The sequence below is a fragment of the Coloeus monedula genome, assembly GCF_965178545.1.
Source record: "Coloeus monedula genome assembly, chromosome: 9".
Taxonomy (NCBI): Eukaryota; Metazoa; Chordata; class Aves; order Passeriformes; family Corvidae; genus Coloeus; species Coloeus monedula.
This window is the reverse complement of record NC_138789.1, coordinates 83,415-110,275: the sequence shown is the minus strand read 5'-3', so window position 1 is coordinate 110,275 and position 26,861 is coordinate 83,415. Positions and strand designations below refer to the sequence as shown.

At 54.9% G+C, this 26,861-nt stretch overlaps 1 protein-coding gene across 1 annotated transcript in view; it reads left to right on the top strand.

Moving 5' to 3' along the window:
- Positions 1 to 25,738, top strand: part of CACNA1E (calcium voltage-gated channel subunit alpha1 E) — a gene marked incomplete at its 3' end in the record, with an annotated part of 89,262 nt that extends 63,524 nt beyond the window's left edge. The window contains exons 26-48 of the mRNA XM_082286681.1: positions 445 to 456; positions 1,830 to 1,926; positions 3,042 to 3,202; positions 3,599 to 3,736; positions 4,254 to 4,455; positions 4,653 to 4,817; positions 5,314 to 5,424; positions 6,366 to 6,449; positions 6,532 to 6,657; positions 6,805 to 6,870; positions 8,594 to 8,685; positions 8,825 to 8,990; positions 9,142 to 9,269; positions 11,669 to 11,765; positions 17,481 to 17,586; positions 18,989 to 19,096; positions 19,589 to 19,689; positions 19,960 to 20,066; positions 20,672 to 20,780; positions 22,240 to 22,368; positions 23,825 to 24,005; positions 24,096 to 24,286; positions 25,199 to 25,738. Of these exons, the coding sequence (XP_082142807.1) occupies positions 445 to 456; positions 1,830 to 1,926; positions 3,042 to 3,202; positions 3,599 to 3,736; positions 4,254 to 4,455; positions 4,653 to 4,817; positions 5,314 to 5,424; positions 6,366 to 6,449; positions 6,532 to 6,657; positions 6,805 to 6,870; positions 8,594 to 8,685; positions 8,825 to 8,990; positions 9,142 to 9,269; positions 11,669 to 11,765; positions 17,481 to 17,586; positions 18,989 to 19,096; positions 19,589 to 19,689; positions 19,960 to 20,066; positions 20,672 to 20,780; positions 22,240 to 22,368; positions 23,825 to 24,005; positions 24,096 to 24,286; positions 25,199 to 25,738 (3,217 nt within the window). The remainder of the gene's footprint in view (positions 1 to 444; positions 457 to 1,829; positions 1,927 to 3,041; positions 3,203 to 3,598; positions 3,737 to 4,253; positions 4,456 to 4,652; positions 4,818 to 5,313; positions 5,425 to 6,365; positions 6,450 to 6,531; positions 6,658 to 6,804; positions 6,871 to 8,593; positions 8,686 to 8,824; positions 8,991 to 9,141; positions 9,270 to 11,668; positions 11,766 to 17,480; positions 17,587 to 18,988; positions 19,097 to 19,588; positions 19,690 to 19,959; positions 20,067 to 20,671; positions 20,781 to 22,239; positions 22,369 to 23,824; positions 24,006 to 24,095; positions 24,287 to 25,198) is intronic.
- Between the last annotated feature and the right edge of the window lie 1,123 nt (positions 25,739 to 26,861).

Sequence of the window (26,861 nt, the reverse complement as noted above, 5' to 3'; positions counted from 1 at the left end):
AGAGTTCTCAATAGAGGTGATTTAGCAGAATTTGGATGGGAACTATTGTGGCTTTGCAGGTAGATTCCCCTGGAGGCTCCTGCCTTTGGCTCATGGTCCCCCCACCACTTCTGGCTAAGGAGGACCATGTGCCTTCCTGCTGCTGCCCACTGTCCTACCCCATGCAGGTTCCTCTTGCAGCAGAGCTTTCACTGTGTGCCCCCCCACCCAAAACCTCCAGCAGGGAGGGCAGGAGGGGCTTCTGGATGAGTACCTCCCTGGAGATGTGCCCCATCCTGAAGGGCACAACGTGGTCTACTCCTCGTGCCTTTCACCCAAGGTCTGGGGTGGTGGACAGCTGCTGCAGGGTCCCCATGCAGCTCCCATGACGCCTTTCTTACCTTCCTCCTCTCTTTCTTTTTCTGCTGGTGCTGCTTGGTGGCTGCTGGGCTGGATCGCCGACAGGAATGCTTTGGGGTAACTATGGCACTCGAGATATTGCGGGATGCTGTTCCTTGGGAATGCAGGGGGATGGGTGCAGGTGGATGTCAGTCTGTCCGACGCCTGAGCTGACCCTTAGCTGCATTTTCAGGGACTGCAGCACGCTGCTCTGCAGGCACTCCTGAGTGAGATCCTGAAGAGATCCCCCCTCAGCAGATGTCAGCCACTGCAGTTGGGGTGTGCTTGGTAACAACTTGCACCAGCTGAGTGCTGCCCTCAAACCCTCACTCCCATCCCTCAGTCAGATGTCCCAGCCCCTTATCCAGGCCCTGATCCTCAGCAAAGGAGGAGCAAAGTGAGTCCTAGGTCTGTTTGAACAGTTGCTTCCCATGCATGTGAGGACTGTGCTCCCAGGGAGGACTATTAATGAGTGGTTTTGTTTACATCTCATAATGATTAAGCCCATTATTGTACTCCCTGTTGCATTAACCCTCGCCAAGGAGCTGTGTAATTGGGAGCATCTTTTGTTGCAAGTAATTTCCTTGACATTTTTCAAGGGTGCCTGGTGGATCCAAGCTGTGCCACCTTCACCAGGACCTCGCTGCTCCACCCTGAGATCCAGTCTTTAGTTAAAAGACAAGAAAAATCGCCCCTGGTATTGTGGTTGGGGAATAATCATCATTTTCGAGAAACGAGGGTCACGAGGGGGCCTTTCTAAAGAATTCTACTGGTAAGCTCTGCCTCCCTCAGCTGACTTGGGGTGAAGGCAAGAGTAGCCCTTGAGACTGTAGCGACTCTTCCAAGGGTCCAATCCGTCTGCCTTGGGCAGGGACCAAGACTTCCACTAGACCCAATTGTTCAGGGCCCCACCCAACTTTGCCTGGAACACTTCCAGGGGTGGGACACACACAATTTCCCTGGCAAGGTAGACCCCATTGAGTGCACCTCCCTCATTTTATTATGAACTTCTTGCAACTGATAGGAAAAAATTTGCAGTGGTGGCGACCCTGTACAAGCCCCATTTGCAAAGAGCACGTGCCTGAAGGAGGGAAGCAAACCTCCTTGTGCTGCCTTTGCCCTGCAAACCTCCTGGCACTGCCTGCGCCAGCCCTGGCATTGCTTCCCACAGCCAGGGGTTTGTTAAGGTCACTGGAAGGTTGCTGATCCCGGGAAAGAGAGGATTGCCTTGTTTTCCATCTCTGCCGGCTGTCAGCGCACGTGTTGGAGGAGCCACGTTTAGGTGGGCTGAGCGCTCAGCGATCCCACGTTTGTGCCCCTCCTGTTCCCGTCTTCACACGTGCTGGAGGGGTGTTGTCAGCAGTTTAATGCCTCAGGGCACCCCCAGGTCTACAGGGTTATTGTCTCTCTGTTCCATTTTTGGGTGCGTGTGCCTCCCTCCAACGTGGCAGGACCAACAAGGGCCGGGATATCAAGACTATCAAGTCTCTCCGTGTGCTGCGGGTCTTGAGGCCCCTGAAAACCATCAAGAGACTGCCCAAGCTGAAGGTAATGAGCTCCATCTCCTGCCTTACATCCTCTTCTCCTGCATGGACTGCTGGGAGCAGGGGTCACACACAGTGATTTGCTTGTGAGCGATCAACAAGTTGTTTTCAAAGCTTTTTGTATGTTTTAGGAGCCCAGTCTGCAACCACAACACCCTTCAGGCTGCTTCGTGTCTGGAGGTGCGATGAGTTATTAAAAGCAAGCCTGGACCACTGCAAGGTGTCCAGAAGTAGTTCCTCTGCAGGGAAAGTGGGGCTTGAGTGGACAAAATGGAGCAAAGCCCAGATGTGCTCCTGAAAAATAGGGCTGCCCTAGTTTTGGATAGCTCAAGTCTCTTTCCAAAGTCTGTGATCTTTCCCACTAGAGCAGCTTGCCAACAACTCGGGGTGTCGTGTGCTGTGCTGTCATGGTGTTGCACTGGAGAGGGATTTCCCATCTCAATAATGGGATTATTTCTGCATCACAGGTAGGATTATCAATTTCCCTACCTTAGCTGATAGGGTACAGAGCCAAAAAATGAGTATGAGACACATTAAGTCTTTTTTTCTTACTTGTAAGTGGTTTGGCTGATTGATGGGAGCTAGGGTGGCAGCCCAGAAATGGGGTTTAACCCCAGCTTTTCTTCCTGATCAGTGGATGGAGTCAGCCCATGTCAGTTCATTTCTGGAAGTGCCTGTTTTCACCATGAAACAGGGATAAGGACAATCCCCACTCAAAGTGCTGTGAGAACCAGGTCTGAGAGCACTAAGGGACGTGCTGCTGTGGCAGGCAGAGGTATTTGCTCTGCCTTGTTATTTGGGGTGATGCAAAATGATGAAGTGTTTACTAATTAGTCTTGAGTGTTGCTAATTGCATCATTAGGATGGTCCCCTGTCTGCTTCCCTGGTTGCAGAGAACACTGAGGCTACAAATATCCATCCCTGGTGCTGTCTCCGGGGCTGCATGGTGCCTACATGTGTGCTGTGGGTACTCTGGGCATTAACCTCATTCACAAAACAGCTTTTGGCGTGGGAGAAGGCCCAGCTCTTTCCCTCTTTTCCCACCAAGTATCCTGGTCTTGGTCCTGCCCTTTGCCAGGGCTGTGGGTTCCCCAGGGTGAGCTCTGCCGTCAATTTCAGGCCGTTTTTGACTGCGTTGTGACATCTCTCAAGAACGTCTTCAACATCCTCATTGTCTACAAGCTCTTCATGTTCATCTTTGCTGTCATCGCCGTGCAGCTCTTCAAGGGGAAGTTCTTCTACTGCACTGACAGCTCGAAGGACACACAGAAGGACTGCATGTAGGTGCCCCATGCAGTGGGTCTGGTGCTGCTGACCCCTCTGGCAGGGGCAGGGTGCTGGGTCATGTCTGCTGTGGCTCCCCGTTAAGTCCTTGGCCATGACTTGCTCATGGGGTGGATGGCATGGGCTGAGCCCAGTCCCCAGTGCTGTGTCCCATCCTTCTATGGGGTGCAGAGGCCCTCAATTCGCTCCTGTTCTTTCCTCTTTCTCTCTTCTGTTTTACTTTCCCCTTCTCTCTCCCCTTCCTCATGGCTGTTACCCAATTTCTCCCCATTTCTCCCTGTGGGAGGAAGGGTGACCCCTGCACATATCCACACTACCCCCAGGGTTCAAACCCACCATCCCATACTCTGGCAACCCAAAACCCAAGGTCGCTCTCCCTCCCAACCTTGCAGAGGGAACTACGTGGACCACGAGAAGAACAAGATGGAGGTGAAATGCCGGGAGTGGAAGCGGCACGAGTTTCACTATGACAATATCATCTGGGCTCTGCTCACCCTGTTCACAGTGTCCACCGGCGAGGGGTGGCCCCAGTGAGTATTCTGCTCAGTCTGTCCCCTTGAATAGGGATGGTCACATTCCTGTTGGGGTGCTCAGGTTACACCCAGTGGGACTGAGAGGGGAGCTGCTGAGCAGGGGGGGTGGAGAAGAATAACAAATTATACCAGCACAACAGAGCCTTTAGCCCCCCTGTGAGGCTGGGGCCGTGGCTGGGGTTAGCTTCTTCCTTAAGGAGCGAATGATGGATAATCCCTTTTCCGCGTGGCCCGGCGATATATTTTAGGTCAATATTAGGGATAACAGTAGGACTAGACCTCTAAATTGGGCAATATTTTTCTCTGTGTGCAGAGCACAGGAAAATCCATTTTTCATCAGGGACACAGCAAAGCACCGTAAAACAAGCTGTAGCCATTTAAAAGGGTCATCCTTGAAAACAGATTAGGACAGAGCTTTACCTTGTCATTACACAAGCATGGACAGACAGAGCTGGGTCCCATTGGAAGTGATGGACATGTCCCTGGTTGCTTTTCTTCACCTCTCTGCCCACAGGGTGCTGCAGCACTCGGTGGATGTGACAGAGGAGGACCGTGGGCCCAGCCGCAGCAACCGCATGGAGATGTCCATTTTCTATGTCGTCTACTTTGTGGTCTTCCCTTTCTTCTTCGTCAACATTTTCGTGGCTCTCATCATCATCACATTCCAAGAGCAAGGAGACAAAATGATGGAGGAGTGCAGTCTGGAGAAGAACGAGGTATGGTCTGGGGAGGGGGAACGAGGACATTTCCATGGGGTTTTTAGCAATTTGGGAGCTTGGAACTCCCTTGATATTGAAAAGGTGAGAAACCCATGAGCCAGCTCCCTTCCCAGACCATGGGGGAAAGAAGCACAGCAGCCACCACCTCCCAGGTGTCCATGGGCCGGGGTCTGATGGGCGTTGTTTCGTTGCAGAGGGCCTGTATTGACTTTGCCATCAGCGCCAAGCCCCTGACGCGGTACATGCCCCAGAACAGACACACCTTCCAGTACCGCGTGTGGCACTTCGTGGTGTCCCCGTCCTTCGAGTACACCATCATGGCCATGATAGCGCTCAACACCGTGGTGCTCATGATGAAGGTGAGCTGGTGGTCAGAGTGAGTCTGTCCCCTTTGTTTGGAGCAGTGGGATCAATCAGGATGGGAGCAGAGGGTATTTTGGTTGTGGAGATGCTTTGAGACAGCGTCTGTGTGTGTATTCCCTTGGCACAGCCACTTGAAACAACACAGGACCCTGGAACTGGAGGTAGCATCTTTTCTAAAAGAAATGACCCAAATTATTTAGACCTTTTAACTACTGCAGGCAGATCTGGATTTGCTCTGTGCTCCCTTCTTAGACGAAATGGTATCTGTCCTGGGAGAGGGGTGGAGAGAGTAAGGAGGAGATGTTCTTGATGCCCCCAGGGCAAGGAACATGGACCGCCACAGGTCTGTCCTGAGGGAGGGGTGAAGAAAGGAAGGAATTCTTGAGGCAGCCAGGGCAGCAAACAGGGCACTGTCAGGTCTGTGCTGGGACAGTCATCAGCCAAGAGGCTGGCAGGCCCCCTCCTGGCTAGCGCTGTCTCTGTTTCCATCAGTACTATTCTGCTCCATACACCTATGAGCTGGCCCTGAAGTACCTGAACATTGCCTTCACCATGGTGTTCTCCTTGGAGTGCGTCCTCAAGATCATCGCTTTCGGCTTCCTGGTGAGTGCCTGCTCCTGTTCTTTATGAGGGTGTTGATTTGCACTTTGGTAGTGCACAGATCACAGAGAGAAGGTGTTAATAATGTGAGGTTGCTGCTATGTATTTTGGATCCTGGCCCGAGAGCTCCTTTTAGGCTGGAATCCTTTGGTTCTCATTGCACTTCCCACTGCTGGATGCTGCTGGGGAAGCCACACTGGTGCTTTACTTCTTGCCTTGTGCTCTGTGCCTGGACCCTGCATGATCTGTGCTGCTGCTCTGTTAGAGCCTACTGCTGCTGCACTGCTGGTGGCTGTGCTCCCTTGTCCCCACAAGTCAGGAGGTGCTGGTGCACTTCTGTCCTTGGGCTGTACCAGTTGGACCAGACCTGAGCAGCAGTGAGACCTCCCTGACTGATTCACAGTCCTCAAGTTCCCAGCTGCTCATTTGGGATTTGAAACCACAAATTGCTTTTTCTTCAGCTATTCTTTGCTGCTTATGGAAGATAAAGCCCACTCTCAGGAGGGTTTCTAGCCACCCTCCTTGCTCCCAGTAGCACCAGGCATGGTCACGTTCAGTCTTGCACCAGCTGCTGCACCAGTAGCAGGGGCTGAGAGGTGTTCAGGTGTCTGTGAAGAGGAGGGCAAAGCAGCCTGCTGGCTGCGAAGGTCAACATGATGAGGTGTTGCAGCCTGACCTGGGCTGTGGCTACTTTTCCTGCTCCCATTTGCCAGGGTGGTCTGTTAGATGCATGAATCATCTCCCAGGAGAAGCTGCTTGCTGCAGACATGCTCGGGTCTGCCACTGTCTCAGACACAGGACGATGTTCCGGACCACGGCTGCATACAAATGGACTGCAAGGTCTCCACTGTTGCCCATGAGCAGCTTTGGCCCATGGCCCAGCACCCTTCAGACCTGCCATCCCTGAGCTCAAATCCACATTCCCTCTCTCCTTTCTTTCACAGAATTATTTCCGGGACACCTGGAACATATTTGACTTCATCACGGTCATCGGCAGCATTACGGAGATCATCCTGACGGACACCAAGGTGAAGCAGGGGCTGGGAGCAGCAGGGTGTAGGGTGGTGGGGCAGGCTCCCATCTCTGTCTGACCCTCTAATCTCCTCCCAGCTGGTGAACACCAGCAGCTTCAACATGAGCTTCCTGAAGCTTTTCCGGGCTGCTCGGCTCATCAAGCTGCTCCGCCAGGGTTACACCATCCGCATCCTGCTCTGGACGTTTGTGCAGTCCTTCAAGGTCAGTCTCATTGGCAGCTGCTCCCAAAAAAGGGCTGTTCTCAAGGTCTTGTAGGAGAGATGGATCAGCACAACTTACCTGTGTGTTTTGTACTCCTCTGGGGCTGGACCTGTGATTGATGAGATGACTCATCTGCTTCTCTTGCAGGCACTCCCCTATGTCTGCCTCCTGATTGCCATGCTTTTCTTCATCTATGCCATCATTGGGATGCAGGTGAGACAGACATGTCCGTGTGTATCCCTCTGGCACAGACAGTGACACCAACATGTCCCCAGCATTACACACAGGAGCAACCCTTGTGCCTGCCTGTCATTGCTGTGCCCACAGTTCCCAGGGAGGTGCCGAGGATGGAACAGCTTCTTTGGGAGCTGCAGGGCCACATGCCCTGGTGAAACTGCCATGGTCTTGTTCAATCAAGTTCCACAACTGCCTTCCCAACTGGCACATTTGGAGATATGGCCTTGGGGACTCAGCTGGGCATCTGCTATCCATCTTGTCCCTGTAGCTGCACCACTGATGGCATGTTTGGGTGCTCACATTTAGGGCCCTGCCACAACCTCCCAGCTGGTCAGGGGTCTGCAGAGCACAGGGAGATGTCAGCTTCGCAGCCTCCAGATAGTGAATAAGAGGCACGTGAGCTGAAGCCCTCAGCTGCACACATGCTGCGGGGCTGGCTCACCTCTGCTCTGACTAAATCCCATGCTGGAGATGTGATAAAGCATCCTCGACGACGAGCACTGGGGATGTGGAGCTTCTCGATGAGCTGCTGCAGTATCAAAATCAGGAGCTGATTTTGAGGTGACAGTGGCCTCTGGCTTGTGCTGCTTGGCAGCGCTGCTGTTTAGGATCTTCCAGTGCCGTGACTGGCTTTTGCCACCCTGTCCTACACACCTCAGCACCAGCTCCAGGTGTTCCCCTAAACAGCCACCATCTGACTCAGCCCCCCTCCCTGCCGGGTGGTAGTATTAGATTTATTTTATAATTTTTTTTTTAACACCGTTGTGAACAAATCCCCAAGCAGTAAAGTCTGTGGGTGTTATTTGAGCAAAATAGCTGGAGGCAGAAAATATTCTACAATTACACATTCCAAAAAACCTGTACAGGGAAAAAATACTCTGCAGTTGGTGTATTTTTAGGTTCAGGGAAAGGGGAATAAATATTTAACTGTAATAACAGCACATTTTTCCAATTGCAGGCACTTTACGAATGTTCGTTATGTCTTACCACGGCCTTGGCTGAGGCTTGTTGTTAGAATATTGTCCATATTTTGATCTTTTTTGCATCTCTTGGCCCTGGGGATGATAGGGTCTGTCCCTCCCTCCCTGAGCCCTTCCCCACCCTGTTTGCACTGCTGTGCCTGACCCCAGCATCACGGACCATTTCTCCACCAAGGGAAAAGCTCCTGTGAGTGTCCAGGGCTGTGACCCAGCACCCACCCAGGGTGGTGGGACTTTGTCCCTGCACCTCCAATATACTTGGGGCCCCTGGGTGCCACATGGTGCTCAGATGGCACGGAGGGATGGATGTGGAATGGTTGGACTCAGCTGATCCAAGGCCCTCCATGCTCCTGTTTCCATGTTAGCTCAGCCTCTCGCAGCCTTTGCCACCCACAGCAAATCCCTGCCAAGGAGAGGAGAGTCTCCTTCCCCGATGGCTGCCTGGCACCAGCTCCTTGGCACACTGGCTGTGCACCAGCCTGTGTTTGCTGGGGTACTTTTCATGGAATCACAGTCAGAGAATGGTTTGGGTTAGAAGGGACTTTAAAGGCCATCTTGTCCAACCCCGTGGCAGGGACATCTTCAACTAGATTGGGTTGCTCAGAGCCCTGTCCAGCCTGAGCTGGAATGTTTTCAAGGATCCAGTGTGAACATGCAGCTGCTTCCCTGGCCGACAAGCTCTTGGCTGAAGAGCTGAGCCCTTTTTCTCCCTTCTGTAGGTTTTTGGCAATATCAAACTAGATGAGGAAAGCCACATTAACCGGCACAACAACTTCCGCAGCTTCTTGGGCTCCCTCATGCTCCTCTTCAGGTGAGCAGCCATGGAAAATGTTCCTCCGCATGCCAGAGAGGTGTTTAATTTGGGCATGGGGTGGTGAGGTTTCTCCTGGGAGCATCATGACTCCATCCTGTGCCACCATGAGCTGCTGACAGGGTTGTGTTGGGAGCAGGAGTGCCACCGGAGAGGCGTGGCAGGAGATCATGCTGTCCTGCCTGGAGGGCAAAGGCTGCGAGCCGGACACGACGGCGACATCCGGGCAGAACGAGAACGAGCGCTGTGGCACCGACCTGGCCTACGTTTACTTTGTGTCCTTCATCTTCTTCTGCTCCTTCCTGGTGAGTTACTTCCTCTGAGAGCTCTGGGGGTCCCCCTCGTCAGCACCCCAGTCATCAGGTCATCTTCCATCACCTTCCCACAATCACTCTTTCTTCTTTGCTCCCTCTCCCCCCACTTTCCTTTCTCTCTGCCTTTTTCCCTTTCATTTAGATGCTCAACCTGTTTGTGGCAGTCATCATGGACAACTTTGAATACCTGACACGGGATTCTTCCATCCTGGGCCCTCACCATCTGGATGAGTTTGTCCGGATCTGGGCAGAGTATGACCGAGCAGCGTGGTATGTAGCCAGCTCCTTCTCTCCCGAGCAACCTCTCAGAGCTGGTTTTAAACGAGGGTCTCTGCGTTCTCCTACTGGACCCATAGTTCTCAGTGATGTCTGGCATAGTCAGGGATGTGCTGCTGCCACCTGTGGTCATTACAAGGGCAGCAGCTGGTTCCTATAGTGGTTGGTGGCACAGGCGTCTTGGGTGATGTTCAGTTTGCCATGGTGCTCATCCTGAGTGCTGGATGTTCCTGCTCTTCCTCTCCTCCCTGCCCAGCAGGCCAGATCCCTCTCAGCCTCCTTTCCTGTTCCCATGCACCAGCTAAGAGCTTTTGCCCTGAGGCGGGCTCCACCCCTTGGTCCCCAGCACCCCCAGCTCCTGATAAGAGCAGGGCTGAGCGGGGCTTGTTCCCACCGATGGGGATGTGCTGGGCTCCTGCCAAGCTGCCTGCAGAGGGCATCGTGTGGGGTGTGTCTGGGGAGCTGTGTTCCTGTGCTGGCCAGCCCACTCACCCCTCTGGAGATGGGAGGGCTTTGGCTCCTGCACTCCTGCCCTTGCTGATGAGGACCTTGAAGAACAGGGCTCCCATTTGGAGGCAGCAGCCTGTTGCCAGCAGCAGGTTGGACTCACAAGGGCCATATGTACCCTGCGTGGCCAGACTTTGGCTCTGCTCCTGCTGCTGCAGAGGCCTTGTTCTCCACTGCTCCTCCTCCTTGGATGGTCCCAAGCATCCCTACAGCAATGGGGGACCCTTGGCAGCTCTGGGAGTATGTTTGCCCTTCACTCAGCCCCAGCACCACCAGGGTGCCTTGTGCGGCCCCTTCCAGAGCCCAGGGCCTCTTTGGAGCCATGATCCACCACTGCCAGGGAGCCTGTGCCATCTTATCTCCAGAGCCCTTGGCAACCACACACGCTCCTTTTGGAGACTCTTTGCCTCCACTCTTCATGTCCTGCTGCAGGAGACCAGCCCCAGACAAGGTATTTTTTTATGCCCAATATCAGCTCCAACCAGAGAAAGGAGAGGAGGTGGAGCAGTGAAACACCCAGCTGTTTGCTGTGGGGTGGCTCTTGGGAAGGATTTCTTCACACCAGGCACTTGATTCACTCTCATCCCCCATACTGGTGGCCTCGGTGTTCAGGAGTCACTGTAAAACAAGCCTGAGCTGTCCTATCCATGCCCTGTGCCCCTCTGATTCCTGAGCAAGCCATGCTTGTAGCCAGTGGTTAGGGGACACAAGAGACAGTGGTGGCAGCCCCGGCCCCGGTACTGGGCGAGGAACGGGTGAGTACATCCCAACAGCTCCCACCGCCTGCGTGGGGCAGAGTGCTGCATCCTGACAGCGTCACCATCACACGGAGCTCTCACGGGAAGAACGTCCAGCACCAGGGGGGAGCCGGGATGGGTTTTGTCCAGATGGTTGGGTTCTTGTTGGTTCTTCATCTCCGGCCAGCGATGGAGAGGGGATGGGAGAAGAGCAAGGAGAAACCAGAGGCAAAGGCACTGGGTAGGACGGTGATGCTGCTCTTTGCCTCCCTGTGTGGTTTCCCTCCAAGCTTGTCCAAGGATGCCCGGGAGGCTGCAGCAGCTGCACCTCAGCACTTCCACCCCACGTGGTCCCACTTCCCAAAGGGCTCTGGGATGGAGCAGAGTGGGGAGCTCAGCATCCTGCACCCCCTCCTGCCAGCTCTCTGCCTCGGCTGCTTCCTCGTTTCCATGGTGCGGGAGGATATGGCCATATCCTGGGATGGCTGCACCGGCTCTGGGCAGATGTGCTTCCGTGGGAGAAAAGGGGTGTGTGTTTGGGAAGGTTTGCTTCTAATAATGTGCACCCTTGGCAGAGTGTGGGCTGGTGGTTGGAGCACAGGACTGGACTTGAGAGCCCCAGGTGCCACAGCCACCAGCTGGTCACATTATCCCTCCCTGTCTCAGGTTCCCCAGATCTTGGAGACACAAGTGGCTCAGCTGCCAGCCTCACTGGGACCTTGTGGGTCTCGATGAGCTGGCTGTGTGAGGACAGGGGCTCTGGTGATGTGATGGGGCACAGCTCCATGGGTCAGAAGCCAACCAAGCTGCAGGCTCACCCTGTCTAAAATCCCAGCCCTCTCCACCAGGCGCAGGGGTCAGGGGCACAATGAGGAAGGGTGATGGGATGGCGTCCACCACCAAAACTGTCCTTCTCCAGGGTGAAGATGGGACAGTGTGAGGAGATATGAGCCAGCTCTCATGGTGGAAAAGGCAGTAGCTGATGCTCACAGCTTTCCCCTCTCTGGATCTGACATAGCCAGAAGGAGAAGAGCTGTGCTCTGCTGGGGCTCTTGCCCCACAGATGGCCCCAGCATCCCCCCGTTAAGCTCTCCATCCCCCCCTCCACCCTCTCAGTGTCCTATTAACCCACCTGTGCTTCCTTTGCAGCGGCAGGATCTCGTATAAGGATATGTACAAATTAGTACGGGTGATCTCGCCTCCTCTGGGCCTAGGAGAGAACTGCCCCTACAGGGTGGCGTGCAAGGTTTGCCTCCCAGTCCTCCGCCACAACCTGGCCACGGGACACACCATCCACCCCTCCTTCCCCCCGCTCCACTGCCACCGCGCCTCCCCAGGGAACCCTGACGTTGCTTTCCTTCGAGTTTAAAGAGGTCCACTGCCTCCCAGAGCCAGCAGCTGTTCCCCTCCAGGGGAGGCATCAGTGGGGCCAGGGGGGGCTCAGAGCCTTCTGGGGTGGGTTTTGACAAATTGTGCCCCCAACCAGTCTCCCGCCCCAGTTCCACCGTGCAGAGAGCCCCGAGGGGCACCAGGCCAAATGCCGCTGTCCCTACTCAGCTTCTCAAAGCACCTCACATGGGACAACAAGGCTTTTGGGAGGGCCTAGATGGGGTTTGCTTCTCAGGAGGGAAGGGGGGAGCAAAGGCTGGAGGATGTTGGGGACTTTGCTGTTGTTTTGGACAGTGAGGGCTGGGAGAGGATGAGGAAGCCAGGGTGACCCCTGTCCCTGGGGGATGTTGTGCTGTACCCAACAACCCTCTCCTCAAGTGTGGCACTTTGGAGGACAAACAACCATGTCTCTGGGGAGCAGGACTCTTGCAAGTCTTGCACATAGCTTGCTGCATCTGCCTGGGAGATGGTGACACCAGGGCACACCTCTGGAGCTTGACAGCTCCTCTCCCTTGAGCTCAGTTCCTGGCTGCTGACCATGAGTCCAGGCCAGCAATTTGGTCTCCTTGTGTCTCTCTGACTTGCAGGGTATTTTTTAAAATTTTAATTTGGGGTGACAGTTGAGCAAAATCCTGCACCTGCCACGTTCCCTGAGGTGCCATGACACCTCTGTCTGTGCCTATGGCATGAAAGGATGAATCACAGAGCTTGCTCTTCCTTCTGCATCCCTCACGGCATCTGAGGTGTACCAGGGAAGCTCAGACAACCCCAGCCCTTGCTCTTGCCTCTGCAGAGGAGGAGGGTTCCTTGGTGCAGTGTGGTGTAGTCACTACTTCCTTCTGGAAACATCAGAAAGGCTTTTCTTCCAGCTGACATCCCTGGCACAGCTCGGTCACCCTCCACAGCTGGACATGGGGATGGTTTTGCCAGAGGCAAAGCAGCACAAAGAAGACAAGGCCTGAATGATGGGTCATCTCATTTAGAAAGATGTATTTAGGAACAGGAGACTTCTTGCAAGAATCTCAGATGGCTCATCTGTTCCAGGAAGGGCTCCTTGGAGTCTTTCCACTCTTCGCTGCGGCTGCATCCCTGGCAAAAGATGGCAGCTTGGCTGAGGACACTTGCCAGGCCCCTGCAGGCAGAAGACACCTTTGGGAGGAGTGGTGGGTCCTTCTCAACAGGGCTCTGCTGGCAGATGCTGCTCTCCCAAGCTGGATCACCTGGGGCTCAAATGGGTACCTGTAATGCTTCCTAGGAAGAGGGAGCTCTGGAGCGATCTGGGCTTTCTGCTGACTGTGGATGGGCAGAGCAGTGAAGGTGGATAAACTCAAGGGGAGGCAGAGGCAAGAAGTACTGAGAACAGCTTCTGTTGTCCCGTGGGGGAGACCATCCCCATCTCTACCTTGTGTTACCTTGGTCCCCTCCTCTCTGTGCAGAAGATATTTCAAGACCGTGAGATTTTTAGGGGTTCCTATTCCCCCGGAACTGTTCCCAGAAGATGAAAAAAAATCCATATGGTTGTTGCATCTTGCCAGGTCCCAAGGTGCCAAGCCATCTTGCCCACCTTTCAGTTCAGTGAGCCTGCCCTGCCTGTCAGGTGAATGCTCCACAGACGATATCCCTGTGGACATCACCTCTTCCTGAAGCTACTCTCACAGCACTCACTGTTCTGGTGCTCCCTTCCTAACAGCCTGTGTGGCACAGTACTTATTTCCTAACCACAGGAGGACAGATGTCCTGTCTCCCACATTTCCTCCTCTGCCACTCACAGGGTTCTCTCAGGGCCAAGCCATTAATCCCTGGTGGTTTTACGGGCCACCTTGTGCTGTAGCTATGGGTCACATCTCTGTCCAGACATGGAGAGATGTGTCAGATCCCCCATCCCGGATGTGCCTGTGCTTGGACCAGCTCTTGGGAGCCATCCTGCTCAGATGGATGTCATTCCACATGCCTGCCTGTGCTTCACTCCCTGGGGAAGTGGTGTCTGGGCACAGCTGTGCTGCTCGGAAAGCTCCAAGATCTCTGCTTTGAGGAGCAGCAAAGTGTGCAGTTCTCACATGATCCATCTTGGTCACTGACGCAAACTCTTCCTTTCATGGAATCCATTCCTCCTTCATTGAGTATGTCAGTATGAAAGGTAGTGGCTGTTGTGTGCTGGGTTCCCCAAAATTACCCCTGCCAGGAAGGATGGGTGGAAGATCACTGTCTTGCTTCCTTTTGTGCACTGAATTCATACATAAAAATTTTAGTCATCTCACCCTGAGTTGTTGCACATCCAGCTCTGACAAGGTGCTGCTTATGGACTCCTGGATATTTCCTCGTGATCATCCTGCTTATCATTCTCCAGTGTTCTTATCAATCATCTTTTGGGTGTGACTGGCCCAGCGTGTTCTGTGCCTGCACCCCAAACAGCTCCTGTCACCAGGTCCGTTCACATCTGAAGTGTCAGGACTTATCTCGGTAGGGGCCTTTTTGACCAGGGGGCTGCTTCCAAACCCTGAGAAGAGGAGATCTCATCTCCCCTTTCCATGCTGCTCTGAGCACATTCTAGGGGAGAAGCCAAGATCCTGTGGGCATGCTTAAGTTTTCAGCAGTGCCCTCTCTCCCAGGGCACCCCAGCTGAGATGGACTCCTCTCCAGCTGTGAGGGTCGATGTCTTTTGTCACGAGGTTGCCCTGTCCCTGACCATCCTGAACCTTGCAGTGGAGGCTGGGAGCCTGGAAGGAGCGGAAGAAGAGGTGGTCAAGCCCAGCATCCCTGGGAGATGTGGATGTGCAGAGAGAGGCAGACACAGCCCAGCTATCCCAGCCTGGTAGAGGGCAGCACCGGGTGGCCCGTTTTTGGTAGCATTCTTTGCTCAGCAAACCTAGGCAGGTCCTTACGGAGCAGAGGAGTGCGAGGGGGGGGGTGGGTCCCACCCTGCCTGCTCCCGTGGGAAACCCAAACGAACCCCAATGTTGGAAGGCCCAAACAGCTGCCTCTGCTGAGACTCTTTAAACTCCAACCTGGTGGAACTTGCAGCCGCATGTGGGAGAGAGCCAGGGCGGGAGCATGGCATGCCCAACTTTTCCTCCCGGTTTTTTTTTCCAGCCGATTCAGCATGCCTTTTGCACTGGTGCATGGTGGGAAAGTGGTCCATCCGCAGAGCCAGACGGAAGCAACTGGGCATCTTCCTTTGACAAGTGACCCTGGCCCACTGCCTTCTATGCAAGATGCTGCCTCCCAATTGCATAGACCCCATGAGCTGGGGATACACAGCCTTTGGCTATGGGTTAGGTGGCCATGCCAAGCGATACCAGGCACCCCCGGGAGGGAAGACGCTCCGGAGGCCACAGAGCACCGTGGTGCGAACCACCCTTATCTCAAATAACCCATGGCTCGAGTGCCGTGTATCTGATTTATACCACTCGCACACAGCCCTGGAACCTGTGGGACAAGGTGGGGGCTGCTGGAGGGTTCTAGGAGAGGGGTTGAGACCAGAGGTGTTGTCCCAGGCTGGTAGCGAGACAGGCACTTGAGGCCAGCAGCAGAGAGGAGAGGGGTGAGTTGCTTTCTGCCAGCATTCCTGGGTCTGTGTGAGCAGTGCTATAAATCCACATCAGGACAGTCTCTCATGTATGATTTGCCTTGATTAACGGGTTTCCTGTTCTTTTCCTGTTTGTCCGTTTGTTTTTTTTTCTCTCCTGTTTTTCCTGTACTATTTTTCGTTTGTACGTTTTTCTGCTCTCTGGGAATGCCTCCTCTCTCTGCATCTCCCTCCCTCCCCTTCCCCCTCCATGAGCAGTGGCCGAATCCATTACACTGAGATGTATGAAATGCTGACTCTTATGTCACCACCGCTAGGCCTCGGCAAGAGATGTCCTTCCAAAGTGGCCTATAAGGTAGATCAACCCTTCCTTCTCTGGGGGTTAGAGCCGAGCAGGAGCCGGGGCACCTGCGGGAGGTGGGACCGGGGAGCCGGGGAGTTGTTGGGGTGTCCAACGTGTTTGGCTCACTCCCGGGGAGCCCGGTGTGCCCACAAGAGCCCTGACCACGCTGGCTAGTCTCCACTGCCCACACACGTGATGCTGCCGTGGTCACTTGCAGCTCCCAGGGGAAAAGGAGGGTCAGGATCAGCAATAGTGTGGAAGTGGGAGTGCTGGAGGAGGTAAGGTGAGGGGCAACCCTGTAGCACAGTTAGGAGAGTGAGGTGTCCTTAGGAGTTCATCCCCAGCGGCTTGGAACCACCCTCATCACAGATGGTGCAGAAGCCCATGGAGATAGGAAACAGCTGGGCAGTGAGGACAAATCCCAAATCCCATAGGAGCAGGCCTGCTGTGTGTGAGGAGCCAGGAACATCAGCACAGGCTATCCCAGGGATGGCTTGTGCAAGGCAAAGCCAGGTGCCTTCCAAAGGCATCTCTGAGTTGTCCCACCTGGAGTGGTGGCTGTCAGTCAGCTCCCTGCTCCTGGCTGTGTAGGCATGGATCAGGAGCATGGGAAGCCATGGAGGACATGCCATGGGAGCTGCAGGACTTTCTGGGGGCCAGCAGCTGCCAGGATAAGACCCAGAGCTACAGGAGGATCTGTTGTCCAGGAGGAAATCAGAATTCTTCTTGGCCATGGGCTGCTGCAGCCCTTTTAGCAGGGTTAGCACAAGGGGATTCCTGCACACTTCCGAACACGCTTCCACCCTCTCCGGCTCTCACGTGTTTGTTCACACAAGCATACATCCACCATCACTCTTTTCCAGGGGAAAAAGGGAGGCTTGAAAGCAGGAAAGGGACATGAGGAGCTGGGTGAAAAGGAATGGGCAGGGAAGGGCTGACCCAAGGTATTCACAAAGCAAAATATACTCTCTGGAAAGTGGATCTGGTCACTTCAGTTTGCACCCCGCCTGCCCAGGGTGGGGAAGGAGCATGGCGTAGCTAACCTGCCTTGGTTGCCCTTTTCTCTTTCCTCCTGCACTTTTTCCACCCTCCCCTTCCCTTCCTTTCCCTTCCCCACCCATGGATAATTTGGACCCCCTGCATGTGCTGGCAAACTTCATCTCTGAAAGACGCAAAAAGGGAGCGCCAGGATGTAGCATGCTAGAGGAATCCAGCCGATCTGAAGTCCCTGAAGGTTAGGGACCCTCCTCTCCCCTGCCCCAGGTGGGAAGGGTTGAGAGCTGGAAAGCCAAACCACCCGGGAATGGAAACCTGAGCCCCTTCCCACACATCCCACATGCCTGCATCCCTGATGGATCAGGTGTGTCTTCCCAAAAGTGCCAGGGGGTGCTGTGGCAGCCCCGGTGCTGTGGGGAGCGGGGCTCAGGGGCCGTTCCTGGGGTGCAGGAGGAGTCCTGGAAGGCAGTGAGCCGGTGTCCTGGGGTGGAAGGAGCCGGGGAGGTGGGGGGGCGGTGGGGTGATCCTTGCCCTTCTTTTTTGGCTGTGCTGTTTTGACACTCTTTGTTGCTTTTTATTTTTTTTTTTTTTAATTTTTATTATTTTTTTTCCCTTTTGTTTAATGTTTAATTTCTTTTCCTCCAGCCTGGTCGATGTGTTTTTCGATATTGTTTTCCGTCCGCTGTTTTCTTCTCTCTCTTGCGCAGAGACTGGTGCTGATGAACATGCCCGTGGCCGAGGACATGACAGTCCACTTCACCTCTACCCTCATGGCGCTGATCCGCACGGCCTTGGACATCAAAATTGCCAAAGGTAAAGGCTGCCACAGAGAGGGGACAGAGCCAGCAGGGTTGCAAGAGTGACCATCGTCCTTTCGTAGAATCCCAGAATGGTTTGTGTTGGAAAAAGCCTTAAAGATCATCTTGTTCCCCTCCCCTGCCATGGGCAGGAACACCTTCCACCACCCATCCAAGCTGGCCTTGAACACTTCCAGGGATGGGGCATCCACAGCTTCTCTGGGCAGCCTGTGCCAGGGCCTCACCACCTTCTGAATTTCCTCCTAACATCCAATCTCAATCTACTCTCACTCAGCTTAAAATCCTTCTTCCTTGCCCTATCACCTTGCAAAAAGTCTCTTTCTCTTTGGCCAGGCTGAGGACCTCACAGCCAATTTGGGATTGGCTGCCCAGAGCCTGGATGCACGTGGATGGGAGGAATTACCTTGAACAGGCAAATTTCTGCCACTTTCTGTTAAAAAAAAATCTATTTCTTTAGGGAAGAGGTAGAAACAGCTTCTTCACTAGAAGCTGTTTCTAGAGAAAAGAAACAGCTTGATGTCCATTGTGTAAAGGAGGAGAGAGAGAATTCCCCTTCCTCCCCATGTACAAAGCCAAACCAAGGATGGAAAATGTGTGCTTGTCTTCCTTAGGCTGTGGGGAAAAGAAACCTCTCTCTCAGGGAAGATAAAATGTTCAGATCAGGAAAACCTGCTTTGTTGTTGTTGCTGGAAGGGCTGTGATTCATCAGACCAAAAACTTCCTGCAGAAACATGGCATTTTCAATAAAACATCCCCTGGGAACAGGTCAGCTATTGGAAGAAAACCCAGCCCAGGGCAAGACATCAGCCAAAGGCCAGTGCTCAGACAATGATGGGTTCAGGCCCCTCTAGACAAAGCAGAGATTTGAACCTGGGTCTCCCACAGCTCACCCAAATTGCCCTGGGCTTGGGGTGACTCTGTTGGGGCATGTTGACAGCTTCTGACGAACCTGGGGCTTCCTAAGCTCAGCAAACCCCTGGCCAGAGAGCTCTGCTCTCCATGCACAGCCTCTCCAAGTGTCTCAGGATTTACCAAGTGGAGCTGCTCTTCCACCAGCACATGATCTGCTCACCAGCAAAAAGAAAGTGGGGCAGCAGCAGGTGTGTGTGGGCTGGAGTAGGATTGGAGCTGCAGAGACGGACCCAAGGCAAGCTTGAAGGTGGCAGCTTTGAGTGGGAGGGCAGGGGATGGGGAGATGGAGGCACATATGGAAGGGATGGTAGGAAAGTTTCCCTGTGGGAGCAGAAGACCAGGCTCGCTGATGCAAGATGGCCCTCCCAGCCCAGAGAGATGGATACTGCTTGTGAACCTCACTTCAGGATGGGAAAGAGGGATTGGTTGGGTCCTGGTGCCAGGGCTTGATATGTGTGGGCCATTTTTGCCCCCTGCTGTTGAAGGTGGTGCAGATTGGCAGCAGTTGGACTCCGAGCTTCAAAAGGAGATCCTGACCATTTGGCCTCACCTGTCCCAGAAGATGCTTGACCTGTTGGTACCCATGCCAAAAAGTGAGTCTCTGGGGGGGCTGTCATTGCTTTCAAATTCCCCTCATCCCCACAGCAACTTCTTCCGAAAGGGAGGTGGGGACTGGCCAGACCCATCCCCAGCTCAGGGAGAAGTGGGGAAAGGGTTTGTTCTGCCTTGTTCTGCTTGGCTGCTTGGGAACTCACTGGAAAATCACCCAGTTTTCAGGAATCTACTCCTGCCAAAGCCACAGTCTCCTGTAAATCCTCTCTGGAGCATAGCAGGGAGGGAGGCTGAGCACAGCTGATAATGTGATGAGGACATGTGCCTTGGTGGCTTAGGATGATGATTTCAAGCCATCTTCACCTATTTTATCTCCATGGGGAGTGTCTGGGTGCTCAGCACTCTCTTTTGGAATGCTGGGAAGAGTCTGAGGGTCACCAGGGTATCCCACAGCAGGGCTCTTCCCAAGATTCATGTTGGTGTCTTCTCTTATAACACAAGTGACCCCACTTTGTTCCCTCTCACGCTCCCAGACTCTGACCTGACTGTTGGGAAAATATATGCAGCCATGATGATCATGGATTACTACAAGCAGAGCAAGGCAAAGAAGCAGCGGCAGCAGCTGGAGGAGCAGGTGAGGCTCAGCAAAGGCAGGACAGGGATGTTCAGATCATCCTCACTGCTTCCCATCACCTCCCAACCCAAATGTGCAGCCACCTGGGATGAAAATGATGGTGCAGGCTGGCCTTTGGGGGCTACAAGGCATGTCTGTGCTCGTCCTCAGTCTCTGACAGGGAACATGAGCACGATGTCCTCTTTCTGAGTGGTGGGAGCTTGGTTGGTGAAGCACTGGATGTTCATCCACATTTCCTGCAGGCTCAGTTTCATCCTTTCTCCAATGCAGAAAAACGCCCCCATGTTCCAGCGCATGGAGCCGTCCTCTCTGCCACAGGAAATCATTTCCAACGCCAAGGCTCTGCCGTACCTCCAGCAGGACACCCTCTCGGGCCTGTGAGTACTGCCTGGAGAAGAGGGGCGATCCTATCACTTTTCTTGTGATAGCCCTTGTTTCTTTCTTGGAGCTGGCACTGGGCTGCAGCGAGGGTTAAATTGCTGCTGGGAGCGGGGAAAATTCTGCCGGCACAAAGTTTTTGCAGGATTCCAGGTACCTGGTGTGTGTCAGCATCACCAGCAGGAGCAGAGGTGGCAAAGGGGGGATGACTGGGGGTCTGTGGATACTCTTCCCGCAGGATCATCCTGGCACTCTTACCTAGGAGGGTCTGGGGTGAAGCTGAAGCCCAGGAGCTGTTGGGCAGTGGGTGGTGCAGGGTTAGTGGGGGATTCCAGCACCCTGGCTGGTGGGATTGAGGTGATAGGGGTTTCTGTCACTACTCTTGGGATGTCCCAATGCTGCTGCGAGACTCAGGGCACTGGTGTCCTCTCGTGCCTGGGCACCACTTCAGCTCTGCAGGGACCATGATGTTTGTCTCAAACGTGGGGTCTCAACAACCTGGGGGGCAGGCATGGGGCTCCCCAGCTCTGAGCTGCTGGAGGGGTGATCCCAGCGATGGCAGCACCCAACCTGTGGCCTCCCTAAAGCTGGGCTGTGTTTGCAGGAGCAGCCGAGGTGGGTTCCCCTCGCTGAGCCCACTCTCACCACAGGAGATCTTCCAGCTGGCGTGCATGGATCCGGCTCACGAGCAGTTCCAGGAGCACCAGTCTCTGGTAAAGTCATGCACTGCTCCTCTGCAGTCCCAGCACTGGTGGGCACGGGGAGGTGTGAGAAGTGAGCACAGCACAGGGATGGCAGCTGCTGGGTCATGCACACATCCAAAACAGGGGACAGGTGTCCCTGATGTCCTCCAGCTGGGGCTCTGCCCCTCGCCTCTGGCACTGGGGACAAAGCCCTCCCTGGACCTGCCCTGGTCCGTGGGGCCAGGCAGCACAAGTGCTTTTGGGGCGAGAACCATGACCAATGTCCTGCAGTAAAATATCCTTCTCTCCACAGGCTTTTTTTTCCACTGAGCACTCATTTCAGTGGGTTACCCCGTGCTGAGTGATGGTATCTGATGTTTTTGGATTCGTGTCCATTTTGTTGTCAGTGGTGGTGTCCCCAGTCCCCAGCCAAGCTGTTAAACTGTCTCCAGCAGGAGCAGCCCTCTCTGGCCTCACACACATGCCGGCGTGTCTGTCTGTGTGTGTATATATATATATATTACATATTTATATATATCACATATCTATATATATCACACATCTCTCTATATATCTCCATGTCTGTGTGTGCGTTCCTGCACCACCCGACGCAGTGTTGTACCACTGTGCGTCTCCAGCCCAGTCCGTGTCCCCAGGGTCTGTAGCTCTGTGTCACCTGTGTATGACACAGGCACGCATCTCCTGCCTCGGCCACCCCAGCCACATGGGCAGGTGGCAGATCAGACTCCCCCCTCCCCCATAAAGTCACCTTCTAGTGACCTCCAGGGTCACTCCGTGCCCATCTCCTTGACACCATGAGTGAACATGAACATCCACAGAGTCCCCGAAACTGGGAATTAACCAAAGCACATAAGCGGTGTTGGCAGCATGTGCTCTTTTAACAGGGATGTGGCCAGGAAGGTTTTGAAGCAGGGTAAGAGACAAAATCCCATCCGTTTGTCCCCTCCTGGCAAAAGAAGGAGCTAAACCCTGGGCAAGCAGGGTGTCCCCAGACCCAGGCAGGGTTTCCACTGTCACTGTTAGAGGTGCAAGGGCAGCTGCCCATCAGGCAAGCCTGAAGCACCACATCAGAGCTCCCCTGGGGACTGTGAACTGAAGAGTATTTTTCAATGGCAATGTGATGAATTCTAATGGCTTAGACTCTGTTTTTTATAGAATCATTGAATAGTTTGAGTTGGATGGGACCTTTTAAAGCTCATCTAGTTCCAACCCTCCTGCCATGAGCAGGAACATCTTCAACTAGCTCAGGTTGCTCAGAGCCCCATCCCACCTGGCCTTGAACACTCAGGGAGGGAGCATCCACCACCTCTCTGGGCAACCTGTGCCAGTGTTTTACCACCTGTTTTTGGCCAACTTAAACTCTGCCCCTGGCTGAGCAAGCAGGGCTGTCCCCTGCCAAGAGGGCCGAAGCAGCATGCTGCCCTGTTCCAAGCCCATCCCAAGAGCTTGGCTGTGTGTTTATTTCCAGGAGCCAGAGGTTAGGGAGTTTCAAAGAGTGCAGCCCTCTAACCGTGGCAGCTACCTTCCCGTGGACACTCAGGACCATGCTGTCTCTGGGAGGGCCTCCTCCATGCCTCGTCTCACTGTGGATCCCCAGGTAAAACCAAGCAAAGCCCCCACAGGTGCTGGGTCTGATCAAAGCCTGCCAGGTAACAATGGGGATTCTCCCTTTGCTGAGCCCTGTGGCATCCCCAGCATCCCAATATTGGAGCTTCTCCCCTTCTTTGGGGTGCTGCACAAGTAGGAGAGCTGCTGTTCCCCTAAAAGGGGGACACTGGCAACAGGGAGCAGCCTGGGGGATCCATCTCCTGGCTCACAGGGGAGGTCCATGGTGTGGAGCAGGACCATGGAGGCAGCAGGTTCCCCCCATGGTGGGATGCCCCCTCCTTTCCTCCAGCCCTGGGCACTGGCTGAGGTTTGAGGAGCCCCAGCTCAGCTGTCAGATGACCACAGGTGATTAAACGCCTCTGTTCTTTCCCATTGTCCCAACACATGCACTTCTCTGTCTGTCCAGGGGAACCCAGGCCGCATCTCACCTCCTCATCTGTCTGCCTAGTTTTTCTGTTGTTCTGTCCCGTGCTCAGCCTCCACCAAGACACAGATGTTTTTTGGGGTTTGGTGTTGCTGTGAAGTCTCTGGGTCTGCTTTCTCACAGAGGTGCTGGTGCAGGCACCAAGTCCTAGTGTGGCACTTTGCAGGGGTGTGAAGAAAAAGGGAGCCTTTGTCTCATGGGCTTTCTTGGCCATTCAGCAGCAAAGGAGATGACCAGAAGGAGGGGATGGGAGCAGGAAAGGTCAGAGGAGATGGAGAACAGCCTGAGGCTGCAGCAGCAAAGAGCTGCTAGAATAAAGCAAAGGAAGTATGGGAGGAGGTGATGTTTTCCCCGTAATATGTGAAAACACAGGCTGGAATGAGGGGAGAGAGTAGGAAGGAGAAGCATGTGAGGGAGAAGGAAAAGGAAAGGGAAGATAAAGCAACGGCGTGAGTGGGGAGATAGGGAATGAGTGCAAGGGAAAGGGATGGGGATGTGGGAATAAAGGAAGAGTAGGGAGGCATGTGGAAAAGTGGTGGCAACTGGAAAAATGAACACAGAGTGAGGGGCACTGGAGGACCCCTCTTTGTCAATAATCTTTACAATGATTGCTCCTCTTGACCCTGTTTTCCAGGCGGGGAGGGATGCTGGGGAAGCAACCTTGGGGGCAATGGTCTGGTACCCTCCATGGCCCCACACACAGGGGGAGGTGCTGCTGCTCTCCCCCCAGCGCCTGGGCTTGCATCTGGGCTCTGGCTTTGCTTGCGCAGCACAGCTCCAGCCGGCCGGGGAAGGGGAGCCCACGAGCACCAAGGCTAAACCCCGCTTTCCTCCCACCCCTGATTTGTGCAGAGATTATCTGGGGGGGCTGTTCTTGGGCTGGCTGCCCCCCACCCCATATCTCCCCATCCCACAGGGTGGTGATCCCCGTGGTGGGGGTGAACTGGTCATTCTTGACCGCCGAGGCCTCCAGCCCTGCCTGGTGCTAATGCTGTCCCCGGCTGGCCGGGGTTGCTTGCAGGTGGTGACAGACACCAGCTCCATGCGGAGATCGTTCTCCACCATCCGGGACAAGCGGCCCAACAGCTCCTGGCTGGATGAGTTCTCCATGGAGCGCAGCAGCGAGAACACCTACAAGTCCCGCCGGCGCAGCTACCACTCCTCGCTCCAGCTGTCCGCCCGGCGCCTCAATGCTGACTCGGGTGAGCCCAAAAATCCCAAAAAAACCCTCCAGCTGAGCATTCCCTGATGCTGCAGAGGGTTTGGTGGGGACTGACGTGGGCGTCTTTCAGGCCACCGGTCCGAGGGGCACCGCTCGGGCAGGGAGCGGGGCCGATCCAAAGAGCGCAAGCACCTGCTGTCCCCTGACATCTCCCGCTGCAACTCTGAGGAGAGGAGTCCCCAGGCACACGAGGAGTCACCGGAGCGGCGGCGCGAGTCCCGGTCACCCAGCGAGGGCAGGTCACAGACACCCAGCAGGCAGGTAGGTGACAGAGACCCCTTCCTAAGCACAAAGAGAAACACAGAAAAAGCTCCTTGCCAAAACCAGGAAGATAAGCCCCAATTCTGGGAGCTCTGAACCGTCTCATCTCTTGATTGTGGCATGTCTGTGTCCCCCTGTGAGCTGACCAGGTTGGGGCTGCTCGGGCACCCTGCAGAGCATTTGGGGACAGGGGTGGATCTAATGCTGATCCTCTTGCCGCTACGGCATCCACTCCCTGCCAAGGTCAAGGTGTCCCAGCAACACCTGGAAGTGCCACTCAAACCTTGAGTGGGCTTGAAGCCACCCATGGAGATGTCACCCACGGAGAGCAGCAGCTGGCGAGCTATCAGCTCTTCCTTCAGCAGGTTTGGGGGTGCTTTTTGCTTTTGACCACCAAAAGCATGGAATCATAGAATATCCTGAGTTGGAACAGAGCACAGGGATCATCGAAGTCCAACTCTTGGCCCTGAACAGGACAGCCCCAAGAATCCCGCCGTATGCCTGAGAGCATTGTCTGAATGCTTCTTGAGCTCTGTCAGGCTGGTGCTGTGACCACTTCCCTGGGGAGCCTTTTCCAGTGCCTGACCACCATCTGAGTGAAGAGCCTTTTCCTAATATCCAACCTAAAGCTCCCCTGACACAGCTTCATGCTGTTCCCTTGGGTCCTGTCACTGGTCACCACAGAGATCAGTGCCTGCCCCTCAGCTTCCCTTTGTGAGGAAGCTGCAGACCACGATGAGCTCTGCCCTCAGCAGGCATCGTCCTGTTCCCTGGGGCAGACCCCGAGGCAGGGATGGGGCAGAATCCTCCATTCAGGAGGGAGGATTCTACGGGGAGCCCAGGGTGGGGAGGGCGGGTGTGTGGTGTGGTGCTGCCTGTTGCCCCTGCACAGCGTGTCCCGATGCGTTGCAGGGCATGGGCTCCCTGAGCGAAAGCTCCATCCCCTCCATCTCGGACACCAGCACGCCCCGGCGAGGCCGCCGCCAGCTGCCGCCGGTGCCCCCCAAGCCGCGTCCCCTCCTGTCCTACGCCTCCATGCTGCGGCACGCCGGGGACACCTCTCCGCCCGCCGACGAGAGCGAGGGGGGCTCGCCGCTCCTCTCCTCCACCCTGGATCCCAACACGGCCGGCCCGGCCGAGTCTTCCAGCTCCCCGGCGGGGAAGCAGAGCCGGCAGTCCACCCCGCAGCGCTACATCTCGGAGCCCTACCTGGCGCTGCACGACGACTCGCACGCCTCAGACTGCGGTGAGGAGGAGACGCTCACCTTCGAGGCGGCCGTGGCCACCAGCCTCGGCCGCTCCAACACCATCGGCTCGGCGCCGCCGCTGCGGCACAGCTGGCAGATGCCCAATGGGCACTACCGGCGGCGGCGGCGAGGGGCAGCGCAGGGCGTCATGTGCGGGGCCAGCATCGACGTGCTCAGCGACACCGAGGAAGACGACAAGTGCTAGAAGCTGCCCCCCCGACCCGACCCCACCTCGGCTGCCCCCCGCCCTGCCCCTCTCCAATGCATGCTCTTCGCCACGCCTGGGAATGAAACTCAACCAAAAGCAAACGCAGGGGAAAAGGAGAAAAAAGAAAAAAAATCCAAACCGACCGGAATGGAGGGGAAAGGAAAAGAAAAAAAAAAAAAAAAACCAGAAAAAAGAAAAGAAACGAAAAAAAGGTCTTTGTGCAAAAAAAAAATTAAAATCTGTCGACTTTCATTTATTACTATCACTTTTTTTTTCTGCACAGAGAAGCATTTGATGGGCGGCAGAGCAGCCCGGCCGGGCTTGTGTGCTGGGGGACAAGGGAGAGCACCCCCCCCCCCCCGGCCGCAGCACCTCTCCCTGCCCCAAGATGGACCCCCGGGAAAGCTCATCCCGATGGTTTTTTGCTTCCTATGGCCGGAGAGTCCCAGCAAAGGGATGCAAGGGGCCCCCTTTGCTCTGTCGCTTGGACTTGTTGCTGCTGTGGCTTTGAATTACCCTCCCTCAGGGTCTCATCCTGCCTGGAAAAGGGGCAAGGTGTGACGGCGGGGTGCAGGGGATGAGGGGTTGGGATGCACCCAGACAGACCAGAGCAGCTCTGCCTGTCAGAGGGGGGAAAACTGGTTTGTACTGGGGCTGGGGGGCTCAGTGCTGCCGAATGTATCCTGTCTCCCACCGACATATATTTATTTATATACGGAGAACTTTAGGTGTGCCTGTGTGTGTATATACGGGGTGTGTGTGTATATATATTTATATGCTGTATATATAAAGATATACACATACATAGATTTGTTCTAATCATCTGACAATGCTGGGGAGCCCCCTGGGGCTCCTGCTGCCTGCACCCACTTTGGTGGGGGCAGGATCAAGCCTCCCCGGGGGGCTGCTGTGCACCCGTTGCTGTAGCAGAGCATTAGGAATGTCACCTTGCTCCCTCTCCCGGGTGTTTCCAGCAGTGGGAATTGCATTTTCTCTGTTAGAGATGGCTGTGGCGAGGACTCCTTGGGAGCTCAGCTGCTGGCAGTGCCTGTGGGAGTGGGATGCCCAAGGGATGAGGACAGGGCTGTCCCCGGGAGTACAGCTCACTTGGCACTAGCAG